The 12,264-nt window shown below is 35.4% G+C and overlaps 1 protein-coding gene across 8 annotated transcripts in view; it reads left to right on the forward strand.

The window, feature by feature from the left end:
• PLEKHA1 (pleckstrin homology domain containing A1) overlaps positions 1-12,264 on the forward strand; it is a 55,528-nt gene that overhangs the window by 12,022 nt on the left and 31,242 nt on the right. For all 8 annotated transcript variants that reach the window (XR_008667109.1, XM_055346275.1, XM_055346277.1 and 5 more), the window contains exons 2-3: positions 5,195-5,355; positions 10,203-10,259. Coding sequence is in view for 7 of the 8 variants with exons in the window: in XM_055346275.1 (XP_055202250.1) it covers positions 5,215-5,355; positions 10,203-10,259 (198 nt within the window). In the remaining variant the exon portion in view is untranslated. The remainder of the gene's footprint in view (positions 1-5,194; positions 5,356-10,202; positions 10,260-12,264) is intronic.

Below are 12,264 nucleotides of genomic sequence, written 5' to 3' on the forward strand. Positions count from 1 at the left end.
CACAGTAGGATTGCTGGGTTATATTATAATAGTATGTCTAACTTTATGAGAAACTGCCAAACTGTCCTTCCAAGTCACTGTATTATTTTGCATTCCCACCAGCAGTGTATGAAAGGGAGTTTACTTGTTCCACATTCTTGACAGCCCTTGATATTGTCAGGTTTTGTTGTTGTTTTTGGTTCTTGCTCTAGCCATTCTGTTAGGTATGTTGTAGTATCTTATGGTTTTTATTTGCAGTACCTTCCCAACTAATGATTATGAACATCTTATCATGTGCTCATTTACTATTTGTATTTTCATTGACTTGTTTCTTCAAATTTTTTGGTCATTTTCCTATTTGGTTGCTTGTCTTATTATTGAATTGTAATAATTTCTTGTCTGTTCTTGGATATCATTTATCTGATAGACAGGTATGTACTAAATGTTTTTCTCATTCTGTGGTTTCTCTTTTGATTTCTTAGCAGTGTCTTTCAAAGAGCAGTTTTTAATTTTTTAAATCTGATATAACAACTACTGTATGGCTCAGGCTCTTTATATCTTAATTAAGAAACCTTTGTGTACTCCCAAGGTCATGAACACTTACTCCTATATTTTTTTTGAAGCTTTATTGCTGTAGCTTTTATATTTGGTGGTGATTAATTTCATTGCATTTTTTTTTCCTACATGAGTACTTAATTGTTCTAGCACCATTCATTGAAAAAGACTCCTTTCCCTATGGAATTGTCTTGGCATCTTTGTTGAAAATCAATTGACAATATGTATGTAAGAGTCTGTTCCTGGATGCTACTCTGTTCTACTGATTTATTATATCTGTCTTCTTTTTTATCAATCCTACACTGTTTTTATTGCTGTAACTTTTTTGTAAGTCTTAAAATCAAATAGTGTAAGTCAGCCTACTTTATTCTTTGGGAAATAGATTTGGCTTTTCTAGGTCATTTGCATTTCAATATATATCATAGAATATATATAATAATCCTAATTTTTATAAAATATTCTTTTTTTAATTGGACTTTTTATTTTTTTATTTTTATTTTTAAAGATTTTATTTATTTATTCATGATAGTCACACAGAGAGAGAGAGAGAGAGAGAGAGAGGCAGAGACACAGGCAGAGGGAGAAGCAGGCTCCATGCACCGGGAGCCCGACGCGGGACTCGATCCAGGGTCTCCAGGATCGCGACCCGGGCCAAAGGCAGGCGCCAAACCGCTGCGCCACCCAGGGATCCCTAACTGGACTTTTTAATGGACTTTTTATTGGATTATTGTATCAGTACTTCATTCTTTTTTGTGTCTGTATAATATTCCATTGTGTTGGATAGAGCACATTGTGTTTACCTGTTGATGAACATATGGGTTGTTTGCACTTTTTGGCTATTGTGAACAGTGCTACTCTTAATATTTATGTGTGAGTACCTGTTTTCACTTCTTTTGGGTGTATATCTAGGAGTGAAAATGCTGAGTTGTATGGTAATTCTGTGTTCAACTTTAGAAGAACTACTAAACTGTTCTTTTCAGCTGTTGTACCATTTGCAATGTGTGTGTGGGGTCCAATTTATCCACATCTTCGTCAGCATTTGTTTTCCTTTCTTTTAATAACCACCATCCTAGTGGGTATAAAGTGGTATCTCACTGTGGCTTTGATTTACAGTTCTCTAATTACCAACGATACTGAGCATCTTTTTTATGTTCTCTTTGGCCATTTGTATATCTTCTTTGGGAGAAATGTCTTTTCAAGTCTTTGCCTATTTTTTATCTAGATTGTTTGAGATGAGTTGTTATAGCTATATACTCTGGATACTAGACCCTTGTTAGATATGTAATTTGTGAATATTTACTCCCATTCTGTAGGTTCTCTTTTCATTTTCTTTTTTTTTTTCTTTCTTTTTCTTTTCATTTTCTTGATGTCCTTTGATGCAAAAAAGCTTTTAGTTTTGGGGCACCTGGGTGGCGCAGTGGGTTGTGTCCGACTTTTGGTTTCAGCTCGGGTTGTGATCTTGGGGGTCATGAGATTGAGCCCAGCATTGGGCTCCAGCTCAGTGCAGAGTTTGCTTAAGTTTCTCTCTCCCCCCCACCCTTGCACACTCCCTCTCTCTTAAAAAAAAAAAAAAGCTTTTAGTTTTTTTTTTAATTTTTTAAAAAATTTTATGATAGTCACACACACAGAGAAAGAGAGAGAGAGAGAGAGAGAGAGAGAGAGAGAGAGAAAGAGAGGCAGAGACACAGGCAGAGGGAGAAGCAGGCTCCATGCACCGGGAGCCCGACGTGGGATTCTATCCCGGGTCTCCAGGATTGCTCCCTGGGCCAAAGGCAGGCGCTAAACCGCTGCGCCACCCAGGGATCCCCAAGCTTTTAGTTTTTATGAAGTCCAATTTAACCTATTTTTTTCTTTTGTTGTTCATACTTTGGTGTCATACCTAAATATTCATTGCCAAATCCAAGATCATGAATATCAGCCTCCGTGTTTTCTTAAAGTTTTATAGTTTTAGCTATCTTATATTCAGATTGTTAATCCATTTTGAGTTAGCTTTCATACATAATGTGAAGAAGGATTCACTTTCATTCTTTAGCATGTGAATATCCAGTTGTCCCAGCACCATATTTTGAAGAGGCCAAATTTTCCCCATTGCATGATGTTGGCACCTTTGTTGAAAATCAGTTGGCCATAGATGTATGGATTAATCTGGGCTCTCAATACTATTCCTTTGGTCTATTCTCATGGCACCACACAAGTGGATACTTTTTATTTTTGTAGAACAAAGGCACACTTGGAAGATACTATGGGTTTGACTCCAGACCACCACAGTAAAGCAAGTATCACAATAAAGCAAGTCAAATGAAGTTTTTAGTTTTCCAGTGTATGTAAAAGTTACATTCACACTATACTGTAGTCTAATTGTGTAATATTATGTCTAAAGAAAACAATGTACATGTCTTCTTTTAAAAATCCTTTATTGCTAAGAAAATGCCAACTGTCACTTGAGCTTGTAGCGAGTCAAAATCACTGATCACAGATCACCATAAAAAATGTAATAATAATAAAAAAATGTAATAATAATGAAAAGGTTTGAAACATTATAAGAATTACCCAGATGTGGCACAGAGACACAAAGTGAACAGATGCTATTGGAAAAATGGTGCCAGTAGACTTGCTCCATGTAAGGTTTGCTGCAAACCTTCAGTTTGTAAAAAAAAAAAACCACTATCTGTGAAACCACAATAAAGCGAAGCACAGTAAAAAGGAACTATGCCTGTACATTAGTATAGTGTATTAATTTTTAAAGTTTTGAATACATTTTAGAAATTTTTTAAATGTTGGGTAAGTTCATTAAAGAAACTATCTCCTCTAAGTATCAGATTTATATAAACTCTAAGTGCCACACATATATAAACTTAGTGGATAATTTTGTTTAAAAATTTTTAGTGTGTCTTTTTCTATGGCTGCATACAGAATTGTGATTTAGATATGCAGTATATCAGGATGTGTTCCAATTGAATTTTTTACTGTGGATTGAACAACCTTGGGCCTTTAAATGAAGAACTAGGTACATACATAATAAATTCAACCTGCCAAAAGATGTTGGTGCCAGCTCTAGAAGAATTGGAATAGAAATAGTCTGCAGATTTGCATCCACCAGGAAGGAGTCACAAATCTATAGTTTCTAGAGAAAAAAGGCTAGGAACACTGCTTTTTTACTCAAGTCATGGTTTTTAACTTTAATCAGTACAACAAGACTTTTAGTACTTTAAGGATCAGAATATGATATGCTTCTGAGGTCTCTCTCTTTTTTTTTTTTTTTTCCCTGAGGTCTCTTGTTACCTATAATTTTTCTCTTCTCCTCTCTCCCTCCCCCATAATAATTTATTTACTGAAGAAGTTGGGCTGTTTGTCCTGCTGTTTCCCACAGTCTGACTTGAGCTAATTGAACCCCTGTGGCACAGTTTACTGTGTTCTCTACCTTCTTTATTTCCTGTAAATTGGTAGTTCAGCATACGGAGATCTAGAGACTGGATCCGATTCAGATAAAAACTTTTTTTGTTACATGTTGCCGTCATAGGTGATGGTTGTGTCTTCCATTGAGAAGCACATAATACCTGCTTATCTCTCTTTTTCATGATGTTAATTTTACTTTGATTCATTTTAGTTTTAGCAATTCAAAGAGTTTTAGAGAGACGATGTGGTGTGGATGTTAAGATATAAGCTCTAGAGCTCAAGAGTCTTGGTGTATGTTTTCATTTATTATCTACTAGTTCTTAGAAAGTCACTTTCCCTTATGAGCGTTAGGTTTCTTATCTGTGAAATGGGGATGATGATGCCTATTCATTGGGTCGTTTTCAGGGTTCAGTGAGAAAATGCATGGAAAGGCACCTTGCACAGAGCCTGGCATATAGTTAGTGACCAATATGTGCTAGCTGTTGTTCTGTGAATTCAAAAATATTCTGGAATAATCTGAAAGGAAGATTATCTCGATTAATAAGTGAGGATTTTTTTTTTTTTTAAGATTTTATCTGTTTAAGAGAAGAGTGAGAGAGGGAAAGAGAGCACAGAGGGAGAGCAAGAAGCAGACTCCCTGCTGAGCGGAGAGCCCGATGCAGGGCTTGATCTCAGAATCCTAGGATCATGACCTGAGCCAAAGGCAGATGCTTAACTGAGCCATCCATGTGTCGCTATAAGTAAGGAAATCAAAGTTTGGAGAGCTAATTTTTTGGCTTACCTGGGTATACTTAGGAAAAAGAGTAAGTCAGTTGTTCAACTGAGGTTAATAGCTCTCCTTTGTTCCCATCAATGTGTATAGTTCTATTTGGTAACCACTCATAGTAAGCTTCGTTTCTTTTTTTTTTTTTTTTTAATTTATTTATTTATGATAGTCACACACAGAGAGAGAGAGAGACAGAGACAGAGACACAGGCAGAGGGAGAAGCAGGCTCCATGCACCGGGAGCCCGATATGGGATTCGATCCTGGGTCTCCAGGATCGCGCCCTGGGCCAAAGGCAGGCGCCAAACCGCTGCGCCACCCAGGGATCCCGTAAGCTTCATTTCAAACATGGTTTTTGCCCATGCTTCGTGTATATTCACATTAACTGGCCCCCAACTTGAGTTGGGAAGTAGACTCTTTGTTAAATAAAGTGTATAAAACACATTTTATGCTTGAAGTCCACTGAGAAGTACTTACTGTCAAATGTTTTTATTTTACAGTGTAATGTTCAGGCTCAGAAATGCCTTATGTGGATCGTCAGAATCGCATTTGTGGTTTTCTAGACATTGAGGAAAATGAAAACAGTGGGAAATTTCTTCGAAGGTACTTCATACTGGATACCAGAGAAGATAGTTTTGTATGGTACATGGATAATCCACAGGTTTGTAAAATCCAAATGGTTACCTTTTTTTCAAAAGCACACAAGAATTTTAATTATTAAAGTACTTTAACATACTATATGGGTGTTATGATTTGTTTTCTCAGTCTGTGGGTAGATTTATTTCTACTGGCTGCATTCTTCCCGTCCTGCATGCTGAATGTCTGCTATCTTACTTGAATTTCAGAAAATGAAACTAAGTTTATTTAATAAAAATTTGTGCATGCATATATGTTTTTTATGGCCCTCCCCCACCCTGGAGGAGAAATGCTATCTCTGACAGAGAATTCAGAAATCATTTAAATAAAAGATACTGTCTCTAGGATAGAGACTGCAGTCTTTTGGTAAAGAAACTACTTGAGCTAGTTGACACTCTTGTGCATGTGTAGTCCTTTCATCTTGTAGTGGCAGATTTGAGTGTTAGCCAGTGTAATGCCATTCATGAACTGAAATGCACTTTGATTTTTTTTTTTTTTGTTGCCTTTCAAATCAGTGGGGAAATGTTATAAATTAAAAATTAGAATCCCTGTTTTAAGATCTGTGAAAGACCTTGTCGAGTAGTTTTCTCTCCTTGTGAAACTCTTCATTCAAATTGGGATGGATGTTGCAAGGATGAGTCCCTAGCAAACGTCTAAGCTGATCCTGTCTAGTCAAGGGAGGAGTGGGGAGTGGTAGGAGGTTTCATTCTGTTTCACAAAGAAGGAGCTAGATCCTCTGACAACCATTCTAGTATTCTTTACCACCCTGTACTTACTTCAGGTTAGACAAAATGCCATGTACTAATGCATTTATATTTGTTCATATAGAATTCAAATTGTAAGGCATCTTAGCACAAATTCCACCTCCTTAATGCAGGAAACTTGCCTATCCCTGATCTTCACTTTAGCAGTTGCTTGAATTATACATTATGAAAAAGCACTTATGATATTTGTGATGCTCTAATTATTACTTGCTCTGTGAGCCAAAATCTATTTTCTTGTATCTGTTCCCCATTAACCTACCCTGTCCTATGATACTCTATAAAGTAAGTTTAGTCCTTTATCCAGACACAGCGTTTTAAATTTTGGATGATAATTTGTATTTTAATTCAGTGTAGATTATTTGAGTGCTGACTTTGAGACTTTTTTTTCCCTAGGAACTGTCTACTCTCTAGCCTTATCCTTATAGAGCTTATTAACACTGTTTTACTGCCTTATCTTTGGGTGTAACTACCTTTCTTGGGTGGTAGTAATCTGGCTATGCAACTACATGATTAATATCTTTATTTACTTGGCCAGAGTCAGTGGAAGAAGGAACAGGTCAGCAGAAATCAAAAGTTCACATTTATTTATTGTATTTTTTACATAGATTTCTCCCCTTTATGACCCCATCTTTTTATCTGTGGTTCAGTGCCCTCCCAAACTCTTTTGCAAAGTGGAAAGTAACTTAATTCCCCTTGACTCCTTCTCCTTGCTCGATACTAGATCCTGGTTTCCGGTTCTTCTCACCTGCACAGGCCTTTGCACAGTTCTGGCCTGAGCTCTTCCTGGTTTGTCTCTCTTCACAAGACCTGGTGGTGATAGATATGGTTTCTCCCAAATTGTATTTAAAGCTTCTTGGTTGTTTTTCCTTTCTTCATAATACTAGATTGTCCCTTCAGAATTCCTCCTTTTATCAGCATTTCCCACCTACAGCTCAATTAAGGTGATCACAAAATGGACTATGTTTATTACACCAAAGGAAACATGAACTTAGAATTGAGTTAAGTCCTTCTTGGACATAGTAGCATTCAAAATTGACCCAGAGGGTGGATACGATTTTGGCTAAGAGATGGAGAATTGAGTATTCCAGTGCTCAAAGAATAGCGTGGGCAAAGAAATCCAAGCAAGGAAGCTGGTGGCATGTGTGGAGAATAGGTCACCTTGTCTGTAGCAGGGAGGGTGTATATTAAAATTTGCATTGAGCTAGATCTTTTGCACTCAGCTGGAGCTTTTTCATATGAACTGTTCTTTTGTTTTTTTTTTTTTTTTTAAGTTGTGATTTTTTAAAGTTTCTTTATTTAAGTAAACCACCCCAGTGAGGAGCTCAAGCTTATGACCCCCAGATTGAAAATTGCATGCTCTTCTGACTGAACCAGCCAGGTGCCCCAACATGAAGTCTTTAAAAGCCAGATTTCTATGGTGTAATTAGCACATTGGTTTTTATAAATGTAGTACAGAATTTTAAATCTGTTTATTTAGTGCTTAATAATTTTAATTCTTCATGCTGATAAGAATCTTTTACAATCTTGACTCTGTAGCCAGTGAATTAGCGATCAGTATACCAGCGTTGTGTCATTTTTAAATGTATTAAGTCACATAGCTCCTGATGAAAATTTTAGTAGAATGTCTTGCTAAGATTATTGCGTTAGGTTGAACCACATGAAATTTCCAATATGTCACCATTTTGATCTACTAAAAAAAAAAATAGACCATTTCATGATTCAATGTAATTTGCATATGTTACAGCACTATAACACACTTCTGCTGATCATAATAAATAAATAACTCTGATAATGAAAAGGAAGTCAGTTTGGCTCACCTGTCCTTACGGAGCCATTCTTCCTACATTTTCCTTTCTTTACCACTAAGCCGTTGGTTTAGAAGTCCATTCTAGTGTATTACTAGGGATCCATTCAGAGCTTTCTATGTTTTGTTGGGATGTGTGCAATGGTGAAGAATTAAATAATGGAGTATCTGTATCAGGAACTGACTTCGAAGAAACTTGAAAAAGTATTTTGGCAAAAGAAGTATAGGAACACTTAAGAACAAATGGCTCATTTTCCTTTTTATTGTAAATGTCACTAGTTGATTATTTCTTGTTCACTGTCAGGGAACCGATTTTGAAAGCTACTTTTTTTTGTAGTTGAACTTGGCAGTAATCATACTGATCCATAGAAACTAGGTATTTTGAATATTCTCTCTCTCAGCTTCTTATATTTCCCTATACTAGACTACTGTTTAATCTGTGACCCTTCATGTCATGTGGCCATGACATAGTTCTTATTTCTCTTCCTCATACAAAGGCTTAGAACAGCTAGTTAAAATAATAAATTTTTGGAGGACTTAAAAGAAAAATAACAATTTTGAATGGAAGTGTTTCAAACGCAGCAGCGTTTGAAAAATCACTTTAATAGTAGTTAGGGGGTCTTGAAGACATTTTAACATTTCATTTCCTTATCCAAAATTTAAAAAAAATCAACAAAGCAACCTCTAAACATAAGACATTTTGTATAAGAACACAGCCATATAAAAGTGTACCTTAAAAATTATAATTTTATTTTATATACATATTTATGGTTTATACTTAGGAGCCTGAACATAGTATATAGTTTAAAGCAAAACATACACTGGGTGTTATTCTGTATGTTGGCAAATTGAACACCAATAGAAAATAAATTTATTATTAAAAAAGAAGCAAAACATAATGCAGTTTACATAGGAGTGAAAGTTTTGAAAAGACCTATCCCTGTCAACAATAATGAAGTTTATGTTTGGGGATCTTAAGTCTTTGAAATGTGTAGGCTTTTATATAATTAATTGTTTCCAGTAAGCTTAGAGAGAGATCCGGGAAAGGTACCTCCTAATCATTCATAAAAACAAAGCCAAAGTTTTTCCTTTTAATGTACATTATGTTAAAGTCAGTTAAAAAGTTGAGCTTGGTTAATCTACAATGAAAGGAACTTTTAGAGTTAATATTGTTTTAATTTTACTTTTAAAGTCTTTTATCAGTGTTTTCTTTTCTATTCTTTATTATTTTTTTCCAGATATTTTTATCTGGTGTTTCTGCCTCCATCTCCCACCTCTACAGTCCGTCCAGTTTATTGTATTACAGGATATATCAAGGCACAGTTTTGATTACAGAATGCCCACAAGCTTTCGCTAATGGTTCAAATTCTTAACAGTATAAGTTCTTTGCTACTTCTTTATTTAGGTCCTGTATAGTTAGGTTCTCGGTTCAAGTTCCCAAACCACCATTTTCTACTCCAACCCTATGTAGCCATTTTTCCATTGTAGTACAAAGCCTCTGGGTGTCCTCCTTGTAGCTCCTCTGCTTTCTCCACCTGGAATATTCTCTCTTCTGCTGTTTGCGTTTCAGGTTTTTCCTTTAAAGACCAACTTAAATGCTATTCATTTCTCCACAGAGTCTTTCCTGATAGTCTGCCAGAAATGATTTTCCCTCTTCTTAATTCTTTTTTAGCTCTTCTAAGATCCAAAACCCTCCCTAGAATTGTTAAGGGAAGAATAGAAATATTTTAGTTGAAGTGTCAATGTATACATTTTCTACATATGGCTTAAAGAGTATTGGTTAATAATTATTTTGAAAAAGTGGTATCAGTGTAGATAAAATATGGCATGATTAAATACTAATGTATTTAAATGAGGGAAATCAATTTTTTGAGGGATATACTTGATAAAAATTTTTAATAGAATAATTTGTATAGTCTTTTGAAATTTCTTATGATTGTATTTATGTCTCTAAGTATTTTTTTTCCCCATTGCCTTTAGGAACAAAATCCAGTCTTGTTTTTGGCTTTAAAGAAAAGTTTAGCTACAATGACAAAAATAGTCTTTTAGTTATAGAATGTATTATGGTGGAGCAAAATAGAGTTCAGTTTTGTTATCCACATTGTCAACTTGATTTATAAATTCTTTTTTTTTTTTTTTGATTTATAAATTCTTGAACTGAAAAAGTTGATTTGAAAAAAAAAGTTGATTTGTAAAATATATCAAAAATTCTAATTTCTTAGCTTTATATAGTATGTGTAGAACATTCTAATGTAAAATAGATTAATGTTGGATTTTAACTATATATTAATAATTTGTTTCCAGAACTTACCTTCTGGATCATCACGTGTGGGAGCCATAAAACTTACCTACATTTCAAAGGTAGTTTTTCTATATTGTTTCACATTCATGCATGAATTAAAATTCCTTGGAATGAGATTGTGAATAAAAGGAGCAGTTTCCTTTCTGTGTTATTTAGTGCTGATGTTTGGGTCATATCATGCTAAAAATAGAACCTGATCACTGTGTATAGGAAATTCTTTGATAAAATTAGGAAGAATATGCTGTTAATTTACACGATGTGGCAAATTGCAAAAGTTAACATTAACTTTTATGATTGGGAGAGACGTCAAAAGGACTAAGATCAGTTAACAGCTTCTGTCTTTGGGAAATCTGGAGAAGATTTTGTCTAAGTCTGTATTTAAACTGTTACCAACTTTTAATCCCATTACCTTTGATTTTTTATGTTTTATTTTGAAGAAAATAAGAACCATCTTCCTGATTAAAAAAAATGGTTTCTCCCTCATTTCACATTATTTCTGTTTTCTGTTTTCTTGTTTCTGAAATTTTTGCAGTCCTATTTTCTCAAAAATTTAGATTTGATATTTTCAGGTGTTTTTGCCCCTTTATTTTATTGGGGTTTTGGAAAATGAGATAGCGATGTTGAGGAGCTAGATCAATGGGGTTTTTATACAAAGTAATGTTTGTAGATGACTTAAGTTACAAGATGTGAATAGTAACATTAAGTCATATGCATGTGCATACTTTTATGCTTATAGTGGAATTTGTTAGCAAAGGTCTTCAAGAGAAGACCAGTTTACAAGTGTGCCTCTGTTTAAAGGACATTTTTATTGATAAAGTGCTTTGTTTTCAGCATCGTTCTCATTGACAAAAAGAGAAAAGCAGCCCTTGCACAATAAATACATATTTAAAGGGCAACATTTTATTATTTTTAAAAATTAAAACCATATTATTTAATTTATAAAAGACAAGGATTGTTTAAGTATACCTCAAGTGTTCCAGTAAATTAAGACATTTACTAAATGCTTCAGGGTAACCTGCTTAAATTCTTTTTTTTTTTTTTTTTTTTTTTTAAGATTTTATTCGTTTTTTTGGAGACAGAGTGAGCATGAGCATGAGAGGGAGAGGGAGAAGCAGAGTCCCCTCTGAACAGGGAGCCTGATGCCAGGCTCCATCCAAGGACCCTAGGATCATGACCTGAGCCTAAGGCAGATGCTTAGCCAACTGAGCCAGCCAGGTGCCCCTAAATTCTGTAGCGATTGTTATTAGGAAGCATAGAATTCTACTGTAAAATAAACTGTAGTCCCTTGTAGTCTTACTTGCCTACAATATATGTGTACTGTAATGTGAATATGCTGCCAGGTATTTTTAATATTTGATTTATTTATTCATGAGAGACACAGACAGAGACATAGGCAGAGGGAGAAGCAGGCTCCCCACAGGGAGCCCCATGCAGGACCGATCCCCAGACTGGGATCCCTCTCTGAGCTGAAGGCAGAAACTGAGCCACTCAGACGTCCCACTGCCAGGCATTTTTGACTCTCAATGCAATGATGAGGAATAGGCAGTTGAGAGATTGACCATGTGCTTGTATCTTTTCGATTGTTTGTTGCCTGGTCTTTTAAAAAATGGGAGCTCTTTAAAAATAAATATTAACTAAGCAGGTAGGCCTGATTGGCCATCTGCTTCCCAACTCCTTTGCTCTCCTTTTAAAATATAACTTCCCTGTGCAGTTCTGTTGACTTTCATCTCTGTCCCACAGCTTTCCAAAGTTTGAATTGTACAGTTTGTACTCTACTTTAGACATGCCACTTTTTTTCCAGAATTTATTCCTGGAACAAATTCCAGTGTGACTCAGAGCTGTGAATTTGTAGTTAGGATCAGTCAGGAACCCCAGACTTAGAATTCCTTTTGAAGGTACAAAACAGATGCTACAATTATATGTTCTAACACTGGGCAGCAGGGTGGAAATAGTCATGAATGGGCTTCCAAGAGCACTAGTTTATTTAAAGGGGTAACAGCAGCCAGGTGTAGCCAATTGTTTCACCTTCTGAAAGGAGCCATGTGTTGCATTTAGCGAAGCAAC

Source organism: Nyctereutes procyonoides, unplaced genomic scaffold, assembly GCF_905146905.1.
Source record: "Nyctereutes procyonoides isolate TBG_1078 unplaced genomic scaffold, NYPRO_anot_genome, whole genome shotgun sequence".
Classification (NCBI taxonomy): Eukaryota; Metazoa; Chordata; class Mammalia; order Carnivora; family Canidae; genus Nyctereutes; species Nyctereutes procyonoides.